Below are 21,182 nucleotides of genomic sequence, written 5' to 3'. Positions count from 1 at the left end.
GTACTGTCCTAAGTACTTTCGGTGTTTTAAATCCTCTAGATGACTCATCACCTGACAGGTTAAAACCATGGAAAACTCTAGCTTAGGGTGCTGGCCACGCCAAGGCACTGCCCCTAACAAGAGCCTAATTTCTGGAAGGCGAGGTTATTGCCTGCTTCCTCTGCAGTACGCAGTGTCCGCAGTCCCCGTGAGCTCTGCGGCCCAGTGCACTTCCGCCTTGATCTACACATTTACCTCCCGCTTGGGGGGCACAGGGGAGACTAAGTTCACACCCAACACTCCCTGAGACTCCCCGGGAGATTTACAGGCTCACAAGCCTCAGCACATCAAACTTTTCTATGTAATTTCTCTTCCGTGTTCCCCGATGACTCACTCCTTCTAGGGTCTAAGCACGTAGGGCTGGGAAACATCTCTGCTCCCTTCAAGTTAGCGAGGGCAAGTCATCTGCTGGGACTAGCCCCAAGTCCAGGGGTGGCCTTGGATGCTTGCCCCGCAGGCGACCGCATCCCGCCCACGACGGGACAGCGTCCGTTCTCTCCGCGGAGAGGCCGCGGAGGCGCAGACGTCTCACGCCCTCCTTCCAGGAGCCGCCAGGGCTGCGGCTCTTTGTCGCGGCCACACCGGAAACCGCCCCGATTGATCGCGGGGCGCTCGCGGAGGGTCCCACGCTCGGGGCGGGGCCGCGGGGCCTGACCTCCTCCCCACGGGAGCGCGCGAGGACCAGGCGGGGCCGCCGTCCCTTCCGGGGAGCGGCGGCCACCGCCGCGAGCGCCGGGCGGCTTCCCACCCCGCCCCGCGCAGCTCCGGGTGACGCTTCTCCAATAACAGCTCGCGGGGAGCCGCAGCCGGAGCTCAGCCGGCGCCGGGCGCCCCTCGGTGCCAGCCCGCCCGCCCCGCCGCCACCATGACGGCCGAGGGGGACGGCGGCCTGGAGCGCTTCTCCAGCCCGGGCAAGGGCCGGGGGCTGCGGGCCCTGCGGCCCTTCCAGGTGGGCGACTTGCTCTTCTCCTGCCCGGCCTACGCTTTCGTGCTCACGGTCAACGAGCGGGGTAACCACTGCGAGCACTGCTTCGCCAGGTAGGCGGTGGGCGGGCGGGAGCAGGGGGCGCCGCGCGGCGGCTCGGACCGCGGCGGGAGGAAGTGCGCGCGGCGCGCGGGGTCCTAGCGCCGGCGTCCCGGGCGGTGGCCTCACTGCGGGCAGAGCCACGTGCAGTAGGAAGCCCGGGCCACGTTGGCGCCGCACGCCCTTCACCACACATTGTCAGAGATGCTTGCGCGGGATGTGCCAAGCTGGGAGGGCGGGGTACTGCTCTCAATCGTGGGCTCCGAGCCAGCCTTGTTCCACGTATGGTCATGAGCTGCCCTCTAGGTCCGGGCAGCCATAGTCTGTCACTTTTAGTTTGTGCTTCTTGCGCTGTGTTCTGTTCCCCACAGCCCAGCCCTGCCGCAGACTTGCCATTTCCTCCACGGAACTTAATGACACTATTTCATGTAAAGTTCACGGCCCCTCTTCCTTCTCAATCTCTGCACTTGGTGCATGGGGAGAAGCTAGAGGCACTGATTACACCCCTGGGATTCCGAGGGACTGCACTGATGGGACGCATCTAGCCCTGGTTTGGGACTGGGAAGAAGCCATGGTCCTTGGGGATTAGGCAAAACGTGTGGTTGACAATGGCATTTAATTGTAGCATGTCATATGGACACATATTCACGTACACCAGCACATCATTATATCCTCAGGCCTTATGATAGTTTCACGCCCAAAAGGCACCTTAGAAATCACCAATACAACACCTTCTCACACCATTTTACAGGTGAGGAAACTACTGCCCAGAGAGGAAGCGTGGCTGTGTGTAGATTGTGTATACTTACGGGAATGCAATCTGTTCTCTTCAGTTCTGCCCATTCCCTCCCTGGTTGGGTGCTCAGGAAAATTAGCCAGGCAGGAAGTAGCGTAGGAGTTAAGTCTGTGCCTGCCCTTCCACTGCTCCTTGAGAAATGGGCCCTGCTGTGCTTTCTTTGAACCTCAGTTTCTTTATCTTTTTTTAAAAAAGATTTTATTTATTTACTTTTAGGGAATGGGGAAAGGAGGTAGAGAAACATCAATGTGTGAGAGAGAGAGACACACATCTATCAGTTGCTTCTCGTGTGTCCCCAACTGGGGGACCTGGCTGCAACCCAGGCATGTGCCCTGACTGGGAATCGAACAGGCGACCTTTCATTGCACAGCCCAGTACTCAATCCACTGAGCCACACCAGCCAGGGCTCTTCATCTTTGAAATGGAGATTCTTGGGAGAGATTAAGCAAACCTGAGTTACTGTAGGTCCCCTTCGAGTTCAGGTCTCAAGTCCAGCATTTATTGAAGTACTCAATCTCTGAAACCTGTGCACCTTATTCCACATTAAGACATAGTAAAAGAAGGGACAAAAGCTAAATAGTATAATAATAATCTTGGCCAGACTCCCTACCAGAGCTGTCTTCCGCTTGGGGGACCCTGGAAAGAGCTAGACGCAGAATCATGCCGTGGGCAGCTTAAGGGCTGTATGTGATGTGTCTCTTTGAATTGGTGAGCCAAGAGCTAAAGGGTCATGGTACCACTTTGCGACGTTTGAGTGAAGTGAGCACTGGGTTTTCCCAAAGTTAAAAAGGCTGCTGTGACGAGTCCCCTTGATCTTCTGAGCCTTGCTGTGGCTCAGAGTCTGAAGCAGTGTGGGTGTCTGGAGTGGCAGGAGCAAAGCATGGTCATCCACCACGGAAGGCGCCTCCCTTGCTTTCATCAGGGATCCTGGTGGTTCACGGTGTGAGAGAAGACTGGGGTGCCAGGCACATAGTAGGTACTCAGCTGGTAGTTACCAGTCCACTACCAGTCCTCAAATGAATTAAAGATCAAATCCCTCTGGATTCAGAAGGGAGAAGCAGAGCTGAGAGATGCTTTTCTTTATTTGTGAGTCTCCTAACGGTATCTACTCTCCACCCCCCGACCTTTAGAACAGTCGAGTACATTCGACTGCAACTTTGCACATGTGACAAAGCTTGCTTCCCCCACCCCCATGTTCTAAATGATGCCTGTCAGTGTCACCAGGGCTGCCACATGCATTAGGGTAGTTCTGGGCACCTCCCCCACCTGCTCTGTTGCCTTAGGTGAACTGTCAACACCCACAGGTCACGTCCTCTCATTTGAAGTCAACTAAAACAACACTCAGGAAATCATGATACCAAGACACCAATGACATTAGGAATACCTCCATAATCCACTCTGAGTTCTGTTAAGTCTGATTAGGTTCGAGTGAGTGATTAGCTCCTTCTCATAGATTTAACACCATTTCCTCTGTCAGCTGTTCCTGTGCAATTGGGGACAAATCAGTGTGTCCGCCTGTCCTAGGAAAGTCTGTGTCATGTTTTCACCATGCCTCTGAGGGGTAGGAGCAGAATTCTCAAATACTGAAGCATGCAGGGCACGATCCACTCTTCCCCCTCCCCCCGAAAACTACTCCTTATCCTTTCTTGTGCCAGGAGTTTAAGGTCAACAATATCGCTCAGATAAATGAGGCACTAGAGATTTTCCCCGTCATGTTAATTGTATGAGGGTTTAACTTACTTTGAAGGAAAATAAGTGATTTCTTCAGGAATAATTATGTTTTATGGTTGACAAAAAATGAGAAGCTTCTTAGGTTACCATGGAATAGAGTGGTTACTGTCAGGACAGTTCAGACAAAGGTGTGTTTCTGAGAGTTTTAAATTCGTATCACATGTCCTCAGATTTGGTAGGTGACCCTTGGGAAGATGTGTGTCTTGCTTCAGCAGCTGGAAGGCAGCTTCTGAAAATGTGTCTTCGGATTCGGAGCTCTCCTTATCTGACCTGGCGGATACACTTTATGTGCATACACACTCAGGCACAAACACAGTTCTTGGCCTTAGGCCAACTTTTTGTGCTGGTTTTATGACATCATAGTTCAGACTTAGTATTTGACACATTTTAACCCTTGACATTGTCTGTCTCAGAAGGAAAAGTTCACTGTAATGGAGTGTTCCATCTGAATATTTGTTCTGAGAGTAGCTCCTCTGGTGGGCCGATGCTACCCTCTTGATCTTTCATTCTTTGGTTCATGGGGCACTTCAGGGCAAAAATATTGTCTTTTTTTTTTAGATTTCATTTATTTATAGAGAGAGGAAGGGAGGGAGAAAGAGAAGGAGAGAAGCATCAATGTGTGGTTGCCTTGCATATGCCTGCGACCCAGACCTGTGCCCTAGATTGGGAATCACCCAGTGACCCTCTGGTTCATAGGCTGGTGCTCAGTCCACTGAGCCACACCAGCTGGGGCAAGAATATTTTCTGTTTGTCAGTTTGTTCGGAGTGTGGAGGGAAAGTAGGAAGGCCCACTTAGCTTCCCTGGAATACAGATGTTGGAGCCCAGTTTCAAGTTTATATTATGTCCCGCTCACTCAGAGTGGTAGCTTTAACTTAAAATGTTTGCGTGGCATCTCCATCTCTGACGGAGATGTTTCATTTCAGCAGTTATGAAGATGTAAGTTCCCCCAGATTGGTTTGGTGGCAGTATTCACCTCCTCTTCCCCACTGTTTGACCAAAGGGCAGGCCCGAGCCATCTCAGTTGCTCCGCCCATTGGAAAGGGCTCCGCCCATCGGAAGGGGCTTGTGCCCAGGGCTGCTGTGGTTCAGCTTGTTCCCAGACCGTTTTCTGAGAGTGGGAGAGTCTCAAAGGGGAGAAATGGCTTCCCATGTGCTCAGATTATCTTACTTTCCGAGTGGAAATCAGGCACTGGCTCTAACAGAGAATTCCCCACTTCTTTTCACATGTATTTTTATAAACATTGCACGATTGAAAAATCAGACAAAAAAATACAGACGTCAGATTTCTTCTGAAAATTTACCACTAATGAATACAAAATCCAGCCATCTGTGTGTCAGGGGAGGTATTGTGTTGTCGCTTTCAACATTTCGATATTTCAAGTTTTTCTTTTATTTAGAGACTGCAGAGAAGGGACTTTGGTTTGAATCCTCGCTCCCTCCCTTCCTGGTGGCTTGGTTTGGCTTTTAGCAAATTAGTTACCCTCCCTGAACCCCCAGGTTCCTCCATCTGTACGACCTGCACGTTAACGCCCTACTGAGCTAGTCCTGAGACAGTGTAAATCCAGTGCTCAGCACAGCCCTCACCCACAGGAAACTCACAATTGGCCTGGCATCTGGCTTCTACTGGTTGGATGAGCTCTGCTGGCTAAATGTTAACTAGTGTGCTAAAATATTGTAATGCCAGGAACTTCGTTAGGGTGGTGGGGTTGGGGCGGGGGACACTGGGGAGGTAACACCAGGAATGGCTGGCCAGCGGAGTCTTCATTCAGGTGGCACATCGACCCAGAGCCAAAAGCAGCAGCTCTCCTCCTTGGGTCCCCCCAGAAAAATGATGGGTGTCCGGGGTCGGTTTTCAGTATTTTTCAAAACCTAATAGGAATGATGTAATAAACCTATACAGGTAAAACTTTTTTTTTTAAAGCCTTTTTTAGCTTCAAAGTGCTTAGGCACTTGAACACTTTTATTATGACATTAAACAAATATTTGAAAAGAGACATGAGGAAAACAGAATTTTCTCCATAGCAAAGATACCAAGGCCTCCTGTAAGACTTCAGAGTGCAGAGTGCTGTTCCACGCGTAGATTTCACATGCGGGAAACATCGTTTCTGTTATAGCTTATAGGGGGGGCTCAGCGGCCGAGCTGCCCATTTGGAAACGAGTTGAGATGAAAGAGACAGAGCAACAGCGGGGCATCTTGAAGTGAAATTCAAACCCCGGTGAGTTAAAACCACCATCTAACACCTTTCCCTCCCCAAAGCAATTGCACAGAATTCTCACAATCAGAAAAATCCGAAGATCTATATACAATGACATCCCTCTACATTGCATTGCTTTTTGCAGCCCATAGAGTATCTCCAGAGTCGTTCTTATTTTGATTCTCTCCAGGATGGCCGGGAGAGAGAGGGCCTTATCTCATTTGATAGGGAAGAAACTGAGTGTTGGGCGGCGGGTGGGGTTGTGCCGCTGACCCTCACCTGTCTTGCCATCTATCCTTCCGCGCCTTCTAAAGAGCCTTCCAGTGCTCCTTCTAAGAGCACTAGTGGGTGGAGCCCTGCCTTTCCACTCTGAGTGTGAGTTGCCTCCCTCCGTCACTTTGGCCTGAATCTCCTGTGCATTTCACACTGGGTCCCCAGGACTTAATTCGCCTGCAAGTTTCTCTTCCCATGAAATGCAGTTGTTATCACTTCCTTTCTTCTGCTTCCCCCTCTCTCAATAGGTTTTTCAAAAAACGAATACATTATTTTTTAAAAGTTTAACAAATAAATTGATTCAGTGGTCTTGGACCTACGAGACGTCTTATATCTGATGCTGTTCTGAGTGGAGAGATGTTTTTATTACAATGCTTTGGGGTTTGCTAAGAGCTACAGAGATTGTTTTGCGCGTGCTGATTATTACGTTATAAAACGCAACAAGGACACTGGACCGTGGTCCTTCTGTGTCTGTCCGTCTTAGTTTTCAGACCTACATGCTGAGTTTGCTACTGCGCTCTGCGGCAGGGTAGCACCAGAGTGGGGTCCTTTGCTTTTCCTTGGACATAGCAATTTTCCCAAACCTTGCGCTGTGCAAAGTTAATCGGTGAGCTTAGGAAATAGAATTTATGATGCAGCTATTCTAGGAGTTCCCTGGCTGGTGTTTCCAGGGGAAGAGCAGATTGCACACTGTCTCTCGGGAGGGTCTTTAAAGATGCTAAGAAATATCTTAAATTTCTTTGGAAAGGTCCGGGGTTCAGGGCTATAGTGTGGCAGTGACTGGGGTTCAGGAGAGCTCAGAGCTGGGGAGAACCTGGGGCAGCAAAGTTGTCTCTTAGAGCTTCAAGCAGAGAATCACAAAGACAGTTTCTACTTATTTTGGTGTTTTAGGCTTGTCTCTTTTGCCTTAGGTTAATCTCCCCTTTCTTTTCCTTGTCAATATGAAGGAACTATGAAATCATCACAATTTCATGCCACTTTATTTCTGCTTCCCAAGAGGGTAATCAGTAATGGTACATATTTATGTTCCTGGAGTCATTAATAACTGAAGTCACTCCCCCCATCATGCACACACACGCATGCACACACACACACACACACACACACACACACCCCTCTTTTGTGGGTCTCAGGTGTAGGGTGAGTGAAGTGTTCATATTTTTTTTAGTTCAAGGCGTGCTTTTACCTGGTCTGTGCAAGGCCAATTTGATTGGAGAGAATTGCTCCTGTTGCTGATTCCTTATTGCCACTTCCTGCCCCTCTCACAGACAGCCCCGCGCTGGGCTTGCCTGCGTGTTTCCTAATGTGAGTGTATGTCCCAGTCATCACCAGGGAACTGGGCAGACCTGGACCAGGGCATCTTGGCTGTACTTGAGCAGATTCAGGCTTTGAGCCTTCCTCTGGTCAGCCTGGTGGCCCCGTGGCTTTCTATAGTAGTTCCTAGAAGGGAAGCCACTCTGCCCCTGGCCCCTTACCCCTGGAGAGTGGCCTGTTCTGGGGCCAGGGGTCCCTGTCCCCTCTCAAGGGCCTTGCATTATCAGTCTGTGTACATCACCATCACCTCCCCCACCCACATTCCCAACCACCCTCTTATCTTTGGACTTCTAGCAAATCTGTGGTAGTTTAGGGTGTAGTAGTATTTCAGGGAATTGACTGAAATAACTGCCTTTTCAGGGGTCAAACTCACAACCTTGGCCTCATTAGCACGTGCACTCGGACCAGTCACAAAGCCACTCACCACACTTTGTGTAACTTCTTCGGACTCAGCTCCTCCCACCCTCAGTGGCCGCCTTTTCAATGGCAGAGGTGTTCCTACCGACACAGTAGGATGGAAGGGAATCAGGTCTCTTCAAGACTTCTCTGAAGGACAGAAATATGCAACTTAGCAGGAAAATAATGCCCAAAAGTCTTGAGAGCTCAGGAAACAGCTTATCTTTCTAGTCCATGCGTTGGCTGAGAAATCCAGACATGCCTCCCAGATTCTTCTTCAATCAGAAACTTAAAAATAGCGTGAAGCTCCTTCATGTGTGCCAATTAACATAACATCTGGTGACTCTCATACACGAAGTGCAAGGTTTAAGTGATTAAGTGGCAATATCGATGGATATTATTAAAATGGATTAGGTTAGCTTTTACAGGAAGGAGTGGATCCGAGAGCGCATTATCTTTGGTATGTTGCTAGTCCCTAGACACCGAAACTCTCCGTGATTGCTGAGACACTGGTGTGTGTCCACGTGTGCACTGGGGTGGACAGGCGTGTCAGTGACCACAGGACTCAGAATGCCCACCTAGAGGAAAGAAGGACCACTCACCCAAGGAGCCAATTTAACACCAGAGGGAAGGAGGCAGCGAGAAACTCTGGCTGACCAACAAGATGCAGTTTTTCATCTTAGCCCAACAAAAATCTCAAGGACTTGATGTCCTGGCTCTTGAGAGGAGCTGTATCGCAGTCTATGACAGAGTGAAAGGACCTTGAACTTTTTCACTTCAGTCTGTGAGTACCAGAAAGTACTCTTCAGGGACGTGGGTCCCGGGCTCGTATTGTTGGTTTTCCTTCACCGCGGTGATGTTTGTGTAGGAGACACATGTCCTATACCACGTGTACAATCTCTTCCCCGCCAGTCACACAAATACGTACTAGAGTTGTAACCGCAGAACCAGCTCAACCGTAGAACTATCCCAGGGGTCCCCAACCTCCGGGCCGCTGACCAGTACCAGTCTGGGCCTGTTAGGAACCTGGCTGGACAGCAGGGGAGCTTGAATGTAATGCGCTTGAATCATCCTGAAAACATTCCCCCGACCCCTGGTCCATAGAAAAATTACTTCCACGAAACCTGTCTGTAGTGCCAAAAAAGTGTGTGTGGGGGGGCTCCTGTTGTGTCCTGCTTGAGGAGACACTCAGTTGCTTTGCAGATACAGCGGGGCATTCAGTGAGAGCATGTGCAAGAGGAGGGACCTTTGACCTACAGCTGGAACCAAAGTCTAGCCCCCGCCCCCAGGACCAAAGGACTGGGACAGAAGCAGAATTTGAGCCCTGGAACGCTCCTGGTGTGGATGCCCCTCTACCATAAATAGCCAAGTTCCAAGGTCCTCCAAAGAAAACTGGCCCCGCCAGCCCTCTGTATACCCGTCCCCCACCCCTTAAAACCCCTACATCTAGTCCAGCGAGCAAGACAGATCTGAGGTTCCATTACGTCACCTATCTTCTCGCTTGGCACCTTCTCGGCCAATAAACCCTTCCATACTCCAGACCCTGACATTTTGAGCTTCGCCCTTTTGGAGTGCTGGGCACACAAACTTTGCTTCGGTGACAGAGTGCCGATTGCTGTTCACACTGGTGGCCTCAGATGTTCCCCAAACCTCACAATAAGGCGTTTACTTATGAGCCAGCCGATGGTCAGCTTCCTGAGAGTAGAGATTTTGTGTATGTGTGTGTGTGTGTTTTAATGTATGCAGCCAGTGTTTATATTTACGGAGCACTTGCAGGGTTCTAAATCCCTGGGAGACAGCTGTGAAGAAAGGACACAAATCCGGAACACTACAGAGTTCCTAATATCCTAGTAGGTTTCCTTCCCCTTTATTTTACGCACAGTGCCTTGAACTTGGTGTGGTTTTGGCAGATGGTGTGTTGAAGGCAGTAAGGGTTGGGGTTGAGTATTGTATTTAGTTGAAACCCAGTAATCCATGCATGTCATAAAGGAAATTCTGTCAACCAGAATGTTTCACCACATACTGTAGTTCACGACTTGCAAGGAAAGGGAGAACTCTGACCAGAGAATATTTAGGTCTCCTGAACCCGCAACAGCCCCGCACTGTAGTGAAAGACCAACAGTTTGAGGTAGACATTTTTTAGGAGTTAATGAAATGTACTTTCCATGTATACCTGAGAAAATATTTCTAAATGTCACTCTTAAAGACCTTAAGAGTTTTTTCACCTTAGAAACTTTAATGCTCACAAGCTAGTAGGGATTTAGAAATGCTCTACTTGTTTCATTCACTGTTTCATTGATCTGGGCACATGTTCAGACCTTCCAAGACACCGAGCTGCTGAATCTTTTCTCGGTACAGGAAGGGGAGAAAGAAGTCCGGCTCCCTCTTCTCTTCCTGTGAACCTCCAGAGATGGCCCTGACGGGACTGTTGGGGTCAGGGCTGCCCGATGGGGGCCCCCCAGGACTGAGCGGTGACGTTTCAGTCCAACTTGCTCTGCAGCGTTGGTTTCGCTCCAAGTCCTAAGTTGCACATGCACACGTGTGTGCACGCACGTGCATCTCACCAAGTCCCTGCTTTATCCCTCTTTGCCCAGGTGGCTCTCAGGTGCTGAGAAGCCCGTCCTGATCTCTGCAGGCTGTTTCAGCGCCCTGCGCCTTTGCTGCCGTAGCTCCTTGTACACTCAGCCTTCCTCCCACCTGCTCCCTGAGTACAGGAACCACTCTTCCCTCATCTTTGTAGTCCGGGCACTTAGCCCGCGTCCTGGCATTCCCTGACCTGAGTAAATATTGATTACGTGAATAGTCTCATTGGTGTAACTTATTTTACTAGTGGCTCTCTGGGCAGGCCTCTCCATCTACCTACATATACAACTCTGTTCTTTCTCGGAATCTAATCCTTGTGAATAAGCCTTCATGATTCCTGTTTTCTGTACGACAGAATGTTGACTGCTCTAGGCCTCCCTATTCAGCGCCCTCCCCATCCTACCCAGCGTGACTCCTCCCCGCCATCTACTTAGACCCCAAACGTAACCTGGGTGGTCCTTGCAGTGTCCCACAGACGTCTTGTCCACCTCAACCCACACGGTTTTCCTCTGCATTAGTCCCTTCCTCAGCCCCACCCCAGGGAAGGCCTGATACTCCAAGTCTGCTCATCCTCAAGAGACATCCAGCTCAACTTACATCTCTATCATGAAGCTTCTCCTTAAATGTTTCGGCCCACACATCCCTTTACTTAGGTACTACTTTCTATCTGCAGTAGTTTACTGCAGAAAGTAGTTCACTTTCTATACATGTCTGCAGCAGTTTACTCTTTTATTTGTGTTTCTTGGACACCCCGCTGCCCCAGGCATTGGGCTGTAGCCAGGAGGTCCAGAGGTGACCGGGACCACATTCTCTGAAAGTGCCCTCTGTCTGTGTCTTGAACGAGCTCAGTCCTAGCGCAGCTTCCTTCTCTCAGTTCAGTGTCGTCTGGAAGCAGAATCATCTTGCCTGATGTTTATGTTAATCACTGTCACGAAGGTAGGGCTTATTTCCTCAGAAAGCCCAATTTGGATAAAAATATCATTCCTCCAGAGCCTGACACAACACTTCACACACAGAAAACGATACTCCTGGAATAGAAACTACTTGGCTAAGGTAGATTAACCTACTTCTTCCCTGCCTCATGTGCAAGTATAAAAAGTGATCTTTATTCAGAAATGCAAATGAAATCATTGGGACCGAACGACAAACGTCTGCTTTTTCACATTGGGTTGGCCACCAGAACACAGGTGTCGTGAAACCCACCAGCCCAAAGCCAAAGTGGGAAAAGAAAGACTCACATCAACGTCGCCGTTATTGGACACGGAGATTCTGCCGAGACTCCCACCCTGGCCGTCTGATGTACCCGTGTGGTGGGATCGACAAAAGAACCATCGGAAAGTTCGTGGAGCCTGCGGAGGTGGGGAAGGGCTCCTGCCTGTGCGCCTGGGGCCCGGAGAAGCTGGAAGCTGAGTGTGAGTGCGGTGTCACCACTGATACCTCCCTGTGGACATTTGAGACCAGCAAGTATTATGTGACCATTATTATGTGCCCCAGGACACAGAGACCTCAGCAAAAACACGATGACAGGCACATCTCTGGATGACTGTGCCGTCCTGATTGCTGCAGCCGGTGCTGGTGAATTCCAAGCAGGCATCTCCAAGGATGGGCAGACCCAGGTGCATGCCCTCTGGCTGACACACTGGGTGTGAAACAGCTGGTTGTTGGTGCTCTGGATTCCACTGAGCCGCCCTACGACCTGAAGAGACACCAGGCCACGTCAGTGCTGGACACGCACCTGTGCCAGGTTGTCACACACGCACGTTGCTGCAGATTTGCCGAGATGAAGCAGACGATTGCTCGTTGTTCTGGGAAAAAGCTGGGAGGTGGCCCTGAGGGTCTGGAACCCACGATGCCACTGTTGTCAGTGTGGTTCCTGGCCAGCCGAGCCTGTGTGTGTCTAGAGCGCCTCTGACTGTCCTCCTGGGCCTCTGCTGTTGGTGACGTGAGGCAGACAGTTGCTGTGGGTGACATCAAAGCAAGGGACAAGAAGGCAGCTGGAGCTGACAAAGTCACCGAGTCTGCCCAGAATTAGCCCCAATGCCTGAGACCCCAGTCTTAATCAGTGGTGGGAGAATGGTCTTGGAACGGTTTGTCTCGATTGGCCATTTAAGTTTAATAGTAAAACATGGGTTAATGATTACAGGAGGAAAGGAGAGAGTTTTGTGGACTGTTTCGGGTTTTTCTGTGTGTGGTAGTTTTAAAGTTACTAGTTGTTAAAGTCAGTACTGTTTAATGAAAACAGCTTGACCAAAAATCTGTCACTGAACTTTGAGACTGTTATTCAGGACAAATCGCCTGTTTCTTGGGCAAAGAGTTAATACTCATGCTTGGCTGTGGAATGACCGTATTCTAGAACGCATGCTTCACATTAGGTCATAGAAGGTATTTTTACATATTTTTCCCTACTTTGTGGTCAGAGTGTTGAAGCGGAGAGTATTTTAAGGTTTTAAATAGTTAAGTTTATGTGACTTTGGTTTTGTCCTTTTCCTCGTGATTTAATCACTGGGTGTCAGGGGAGTGAGGGCAACAGTGGTCACAGGGGAACCTAATATTATCGGTATTCGCTACAAAGTACAGGTGACAGTGTCTCCGTGTGTGGCACCTTTAGAAGCGGGGTACGTGGCACTCACTGCCTGATCCTTCATGAGAGAACCAGGTTTAGGAGAAAGGCATTCACTGTTTCTCTCCTCTCGACTTTCCAATCAGGAGGCATCCAAGAAGTAGACAATAAATTAGCAAGGAAGCGTCCTTCTGATTTTGCACAAAAATTAAGGAAGAAAGTGTTTCCAGAGGCAGATGTTAAAGCACACGCCCAATCTTCGGGCAGGCTTGAGACGTTCAGGTTGTACAGGGCCCACAAGACAGGGTGTGGAGGCAGGTGTCTCCCGGTGGCTGAAGGCTTAATGCAGCGGTCGCCGGAGACCGTTGTGTTTCTCCTCTGCTTGTGGGCTTCGCGAATTTTCTCCGTAAGGCAGAGATGAATTCCACGTCAACCAGAGCCTGCATTAAAACAAACCCTAAATCAGTGTCGTCATTCTTTTTCCGTTTCTGAGCTTGACTCAACTCAAGCTCAGAAGTGTGGAGTCATACATATGATATTTTTTATGTGGATGGAGGAGTCATTGACAAATACAATTGTGTCCATTTAGAGGACACAGTGCCGTGGTTTTATATACATATGCACGGAAGAGTGATGACTGAGATCAAGGTAATTAACACAGCATCACGCAGCGTCACCTTTTCCGTGCATCTACACCCAGCACCTTTCAAATACACAATACTTTGTTGTTAACTATAGTCCCCATGCTGCACGTTAAAAACCTCAGGATTTATAACTAAAAATGTGTACCTTTGACCTACATCCCCCCAGCACCCCCGCCCCCACCCCCAGTTTTATCATTTTATAGCAAGGCCAGCCATTCACTACCCCGGACCACCAAGGCCAGCTTTCTCCTTGTAAATCTAGCTTCTATTCCAATAGTTGGAGAAACCTATTATTTGCTCCCTGGCTGCCCTAAATATTTCCTGCCTCCCCTAGAGGCCCCAGGGCTCTAACGTTTAACAAGCCTGAGAACAAAGGCAGGTGCGAAGGGGAGGGTTCGGCCTGGCTCTGAGAAGAAGTTCCCCCCTGCCCACGGGTCCCGGTTCACTGCCACATTGTGGATTAAAGGGATAGGGGGACATCTTTCACTGTCACACAAAAACCCAGAGCCTTCGTATTATCCTTGTCCCCCGACTAGGGTTATAATAGGGTTCCATCACAATTCCTCCAATTTCTATTTCCCTCAAATAAAAATTTGCTGGTGCAACCACTCTCTCTGGGTGGGAGGCTAACTTTGTTTCTGATTGTCTTGTTTCAGCCCAGGGCGAAGTGATATTGCGCCGCTGGACTTTTTTCCCTTTTCTCTTTGCCGCCTGGCCGGGGCTCCGTTCGGCGGGCGCGCGCACTTGCCACTTCTTCTGTCCGCGTTAGTTAAAAGTAATTGTTATTGCAAACCCCCTCCGCGCCGGAATCATTTTCTTTCATGGCGAAACCCGTCAAGCATTCGCTTCAGTAGCAGAAAGTAGGGAGCTTGCAGGATCAAACCCTTTTTATCTAGACCCAACAGCACCCCCGGCGACGCAGTAACTAGCAGGAGTTGTTAATTACATCTCTAACTTGTTGATCTTCCTGGCTTCCGAATTTGAAAAGCAAGAAAATTAATCACCGCGTGTGTCTCCTCCCGCAAGAAATGACAGGCGCGTGTCTTCTAAGTTCTGTCCCCGTCACTAAGAATCAAATCCTAGCATTTTGCTGTAGCATTTCTTTCTTCCCTTTGTGAATGGCGCCGTTTCTTAAGTTCAAAGAGCCCTTCCGTTCGCAGCAGGGTAAATGTTTGCCCATAAAACAAAGGCTTTGGAAACATAAATCCTCTAAATATGAGTCTGGGTGAGAGCATGCTGAAGATATTTCTGTAGTTGACCTCACTTTAAAAAAAGAAGAAAAAGTGAAGGCTTATTAAAAATATAGTCCCAGTCAATGTCAACTTGTATTTTCTCATTTAATTTTCACAACAGACCTGTGAGGCAGAGACTCTATCTTTACAGTGGAGGCAACAGGTTCAGAAAGGATTAGCAGTTTTCCCAAGACCACATGGAGCCCCAAGCACAGGAAGGGAAAAAGGATTTGCAAAGGGAGGTGGGATTCAGCTTAAATTGTGGAGTGGGCCCCAGAGGGAGGTGGACAGAGGGACAGGGCTGTCTTTTCAAAACTCCTCTCTGGCTTCTGGAATACGATCTTGCCGTGGTTCACAAACACGGGCTCCGCCACTTTATTCTCCTGAACAGCCACCCCCAAGGTAGCCAAACAACCTCATAGTCCACCTGCTGTGTGTCATTCATTGCTGAGACAGGTTACATTATAAAAACAAAAAAAAATCTGCATTGCAGGGAAGGGTGCTTCCACATGTGAACAAATTCTGCCCCTGAGAGGCACGACAGCCCAATGGATGACGGCGGGCCTAGGCACTCTGCAAGCACATCGGAATCTCGTGGGGAACTCTCTAAAGATCCTCATACAAACCAATCAGATGGGACCGGCTGGGCCCTACCCCAGCCCCGAAGGGCAAGGGCCGCCAAGGTTGAGGCTCCCTGAGAGGTTACTAGAGACTCAACCTTCACTGTCTTTGAGTTCCGTTCCTTTGGGGTTGTTTCACATTTCAGTCCATTCCTGCCAGTGACCTTTATGGATCTTTTCTTTGAGGAGAATTTTATTTCCTTTGTTTTGCAGTCTTTCCCCAAACCTAGACAATTCTGATCAAGTTACACGGCAAATGAAAGATTTACGGCTGCGTCTTCTGTAGGAACAGAGTTTATGCCAAATGCCTTGTATACGCCTCCGGTGAAAGCAGATACCCCGTATGAAGTTTCTCTCCGGCTGAACTCCTCAGTGAGCAATAGTCAAACGCAGGGTGTCTTTCTCTCTCCTCCTCTCTCTCCCTGGCACATGCACACGCAATGCAGGAACCAGCTCAGTAAATTTTAGTTTGAGTCTCAACCTAAGAGTAGACTTACAAAAAGTCGACATCCTTTCCCTGACTGTGAAAAGAGCCAAAGCACACGTCGGGATAAGTTCAACAGCAGTCCTCCACCAATCCCTCCCCACTTCAGCTGGAATTGAGCATACCAGAGCCAATCAGAGTAGACCCTTTTGCTGTCCAGGATCAGTAACTGGTCACTGTTTCTCCTTCTGCACTCAGGAGGCAGCCCGGCTCCCAGGGATCTAAGAACGTTCACAGATAACCAGGTAGCAGACTCCAGAAGCAAACATACAGTGAAGTCAGCCTGACAGCTTCCGTGTTCTGTCACTGGGTTCTCAGGGGATGCGATCTGGTGTGGACTCGCCCAGTGGCTGTCCGAGGAGCAGTTAGATGCACCACGCATACTGAGTGACAGGCAGGGACCTTCTCTGTACTAACTACCGAATCAGTCTGTATTTTACTCCAACCCACGCCAAGTGAAATCCATTCCCGTGTCATAGTTGAGGGGACCCTCTTCGTGGAAGTGTTCCCTCCCCAAATCCCATTTTGAAAAATGATCCTGGATCTTTCCCCTTTGCATCTTTGAAGTAACATCAGCGGGACACACCATTGGAGCTGGGGTGTAATGCAGACCAGAGTAAAGGATGCCTTTACTTAGGCCTCATTACTGCTGTCGGCTCATCCAAACACATAGACCGATTTTGCTTTGTGTAGTATGTGCTCCTGGATAATTGTCTGACTGCTCAAGGAAAGAGATTTGTGCGTGATGAAGACACAATATGCACCCAGATGCGTGAATTCGGATTCTGCTACCGAACTCGTGAATGACCGCGTTGGGGTGGGTATTTCTTCACCTTGGGGTTCCTCATTATCTTCATTTGAAAAATAGAAATCTTCTTCATGGAGCCGATGGAATTATTAAGATAGCTAAGCCATTTTCAGACTTTCGGGTCTTAGATCTCTCTGTACTCTTAAAATTTGAGCGTGTCAAAGAGCTTTTGCTCACATGGGTTATATTTATCAATGTTTACCATATTTGAAATGAAAACTGCAAAAATTATGGCCTTCATTTAGGCAACAACCATTACTGTTGACATTTTTTTTTAGAACTATTTTCCAAAACAAAAGAATTAGTGAATAGTGGTATTGTTTTACAGTTTTGCAAATCCCTTTAATGTCTGGATTTCCAGAAGACAGCTGGATTCGAAAATATGCTTCTGAACGCAGTCTGGGGCATTATGTAATTTGGGCTGAAGTACATGGAGACAGTCCGCCCTCAATTAGATATGTAATTGGAAAGGGAGGGGTATTTTAATAGTCTTATCAGTTAATTGTTGATATTCCTTGATTCAGCACTAAAGCTCTGTCAGTGGTGTTATCTTAAAGGCTGGTTGTCATGTGCAACCTGAAGCCGTGTCTGTGAACTGTGTGTTCTCTGCCACATTAAAATCCCCTGGTCTGTCTGGTACTTTGAATAACTGTTTTGGCCCAGACACTGAACATTCAGAAAATATTGGTTCAAGAAAGTAGACGGCCCTTCTAAAAGCTGACTTGCTTCATAAAATCAGATGAAGACAATCACGACTATAATCTCATCAGATCAGAGACCGTCAAGCTCAGGATGGCAGACCCATGTGTTCCAAAATTCTAGTTTTTGCTGGAAAGCCCCGTTTTTACCATCGGCAACAAATACTGGCAATACTGTCTTCCTTGAAGTGATAGGCTCACTTCATCCCTTTAAATCACAGACCTTCCAGATACTCAAGGTTGAGCAACCACAGTTGCTTTAACGTTAAGTAAAAATGCAAGAAAAAGCAGCCGGTTCAGTTGGTGACTCCAGGGACCCCCAAAGGCTTTTCCCTGAGGCAGCCATCATGTCGTCCCCCCCCATTCTCTCATGGCAAATGTCAGAAAGATAGTACAGTGTAGATCCGAGATGTGATAAAATTAATATTGTTACTGCTTCCTCCGGGGACATCCTGTGTGGAAGTAGAGACCACAGTGACCCCTGGGGCAGTTTGGTGCTGAGACCCAGGTCAAGACCATAGTATTATTTCGAAAATGGTTTGGACCTCCCCAACTCCCTGAAAGGGTGTTCGGGACCCCAGCAGTCTGCAGACCACAACCGGAGAACCGCTGAGATCCGTAGTGGAAATGACGTCACACATTGCCAACACGTAAAAGTTAGCCTTTTTCCCTGCGGTGTGTGGCTGTGGACGTGGTGGCTGGCTGTGCTGAGAAGCCTGGCCTCTGGGAGAGTTATGACTTCGACGGCGTCCCACGGAGGCCCTCCCTAGGTCCCCAGGTCCCGGCTGGCTCTCCCCTCCCTGGGGCGGTTGGTACCTGGAAGCTGCAAACAAGGCCTGTTTCATGATGACGTCACTGCTGGCCCCTATAAGACCTGTGTAATCCTTGATTTTTCTGTACAGTGTAGAGTTAATGAAGATATTTTTGTGATAATTTCCCCATCTTTTCTTTCAGGGCATTTTTAGAGGCTCTTCTGGGGCTCCGAGTTCGCGAGCCCTTGAAACTTGACAGAATTTTCCGCTTTCTGGGGGTGGGGAGAAGGTGGGTTGGTGGGAAGAATGAGTAGCTTTGGTCAGACTTACAGAGATTCTGGGACCCCACCCTGGCATAGACAAACATGGACAAATGACTTCAGCCATTTTTACGGGGTGGCATCGACCCACCCCTTATCCATTTGCAAACACACTTCTTTTTGGAAAGAACTTTGAAATTTTCCTCCCTGGCTTTGCCCATCTTTACTCTCTCTCCCCTCGGCATTTATTCAGGGCCCTCATCACAGAGCCCTTGCTTACATGTCCCTTTGGGGGTTGTCTTTGAGGACACCTCTGTCCTTTTTCCCTCATTAGTGCAAGTGAGCAAGGACCACGAGTCTCATTGGTTTTATATTCCCAGAAGCAAAGTCAGCGTGTGAAGGCCTGAGTTATCGCCTTGAGGGTATTTGAGGCCAGAGAATACCCTCGGCTGCATCCGTGGGTGGGTTCCTTCATGAACTATTGAGATGTGCAAACCTGGAATGTTTATTTATGCCTCAGCTGCAAGATGTGCTTTTCTCCCACTCATTCTTCGGGCAGCTCCTTGGGATCCAAGTGCTGTCACGAAAACAGTGAGGCAGCCTGTTCCGTTCCAACAGTAGCATTTTTGGCACGCGCTCTGGATTCCGTGGGAGTAGTGTGGGGACTGCCACTGGCTGACAAGGACCAGAGGAGGCTTCTGCAGTGTGATTCTGTGCACATGCTAAAACACCAGCTCCTCCGGGGGCGGTGGGGTGGGGGCGGGGGCGACAAGGTGACTCTGCTCAGCGCGGCTCCCCTGGCGGTGGCAGAAGGCCCACATGGTGTCAGCAAAGCCACGGGTCAGCAAGCTGCCTTCAGGGCCGTGACTGAGAATTAGACAGGACACGCCACAGACAGTGGTCTGATTGGAATGATGTGGTTGTTCCCCACCTCCAAACAATCCTTTAAGAGTTCTGTCATGTGTGGTTTAATTCAGCAGCTTCCCCGTGTTTTAAAAAGCTGTGGCTTAGCTAACACCACAAACACACGCACACGTGGCGGTCAGAAAGCTACACTATCTCTGTCCTCTGTGGGCAGCAAAGGGTACGGTGGGGCGCGGGGAGCGTCGCCCGAATTAGGAGGAGGCAGAAGAATCGCTCGGAAGCACATTGAGAAGGTGGGTGTATGGACCAGTCACATCCAATCACGTTTCGTTGAGGGCGTGTCTCCACCGCTGGGTCTCATTAGTCTCAGACTTAGCTTCCTGGACATTGGAATCACTGACATACTCAATTTTATCTCCTGTTTTACTGGTGTCTCTGAATAATGAAGCTGCCACTCACATTGCAGTTTCCAATGTACCCCCGTCCTCCGTCTTTATCAAGTGACGCCTCCGAAGTGGTTTCATGTCTGTCCCTCTTTAGCAGGTGAGGACATCAGGACCTAAGGGCCTTTGACTTGCCCCAGACTACTGAGTAATAGTGCAGGTGATGTTGACAGCCGTGTGTCCCAAGCCAGGTGCACGAGTCCAAGAGCACGTCGCTCTCTGTTTTGGAGAGTGCCCTTCACTCTGTCAGGGTCGGGGAATGGCAGAGTGTGTGCTGTTTGACCAGCTCACTCCTCCTCGAGGGCTGAATCTGGTCAAAACCTCCTTTGGGAAAATGCCACTCACCAGTGGGAGAGGAAGGTAAGAGGGATCTTGGCTCTGCTTTCCGACCAGATGGCTTCGATTATCGCGCGATAAAAATGTGCAGCTTCGCGTGTCTGTGCCTCTCGCCACTACAGCGCCCTTTCTGTTTTTAAGGAAAGAAGGATTGTCCAAGTGTGGAAGATGCAAGCAGGCATTTTACTGCGATGTGGAGTGTCAGGTAGGTGCCGGGCCGAGTGGCAGGGCGGGCCCTGTTTCCTGTGAAAATTGGGACCCCAGCATCCTCCTCTCCCTTGTCACGGCTTCCCCCCCCCCCCCTGCGTCCTCCTGCAGCCAGAGTCTAAAGCTCCGCTGAGGCAGAGGATGTGGCTGGACACCCCTGGGTGCTGGCCCAGGACCAGGGCCCACATGTAGGACCGAAAAAAGGAGCAGGAGGCGAAGCGGGAAAGACACGAGGAGAGCCACAGGGGGCACGGGCAGGTGTGTTTCCAAGGTTGACAGTCCGCCCGCAAGGCCACCGGCAACAGATGGAATGTGCAGAGAGGACAGATGAGCAGTGTTAAAAATGCTGTCTTTAAATTTTTTAAATTTTTACCTCGTAGGTCTGTCTTTTTATAAATCCCTCTAGCAGGCCACACGTCACCCTTGGGCTGTTTGAGCCCAGCCTGATTCCAGCTAGACTTGGGTGAGCCCCTGGCACTGCCTTTGCTCAGCCAGAGGGCGGCTGCTCTAAACTTGGACTTGGAGCTGGGGCTGAGCAGGTTCAGGAGGCTGGCTGCGTGCAGAGCACAGGCCATCTGGTTTGGTGGATAAGTCTCAAGGGTTCCTGTGCCACGGGAATGGGAAGCTTGAAGGAAGTCTTAGAGACTCGCTGAGGGACTAGCAGTGGTGTCTTCCAAACTTCCCGGCTAGAAACCGATTTCCCAAATGTTCATAGGTACTGCACAGAAAAAGCATTCCAAGTTCTGACGACCTGAATTTGGGGAGACTATGACCTTTGATCTCTGCATACTCTCCCCAGTCTATTTTTTTTAATGCAAACCTATTAATTAATACACCTTGGGAAATGCTGGTGCTGTTATACAGTGTCTCCAGCTGCAGGGAGTGACTTGGAGTCATTCGCTTCCCACCCCCTACCCATCTA

General features: G+C 49.5%; 1 protein-coding gene across 2 annotated transcripts in view; it reads left to right on the top strand.

The window, feature by feature from the left end:
• Positions 1-560: 560 nt before the first annotated feature.
• Positions 561-21,182, top strand: part of SMYD2 (SET and MYND domain containing 2) — a 52,072-nt gene continuing 31,450 nt past the window's right edge. Inside the window, exons 1-2 of one of the 2 annotated variants that reach the window (XM_037164320.2) lie at positions 561-1,077; positions 20,195-20,258. In XM_037164320.2, the coding sequence (XP_037020215.2) occupies positions 905-1,077; positions 20,195-20,258 (237 nt within the window). In that variant the 5' untranslated portion in view covers positions 561-904. The remainder of the gene's footprint in view (positions 1,078-20,194; positions 20,259-21,182) is intronic. The other variant, XM_037164321.2, reaches the window with a different exon arrangement.

The sequence above is a fragment of the Artibeus jamaicensis genome, unplaced genomic scaffold, assembly GCF_021234435.1.
Source record: "Artibeus jamaicensis isolate MK-2021 breed Jamaican fruit bat unplaced genomic scaffold, CSHL_Jam_final contig_2170, whole genome shotgun sequence".
NCBI classification, from domain to species: domain Eukaryota; kingdom Metazoa; phylum Chordata; class Mammalia; order Chiroptera; family Phyllostomidae; genus Artibeus; species Artibeus jamaicensis.
The sequence above is the reverse complement of the archived record's forward strand: the minus strand, read 5'-3'. Positions and strand labels throughout refer to the sequence as shown.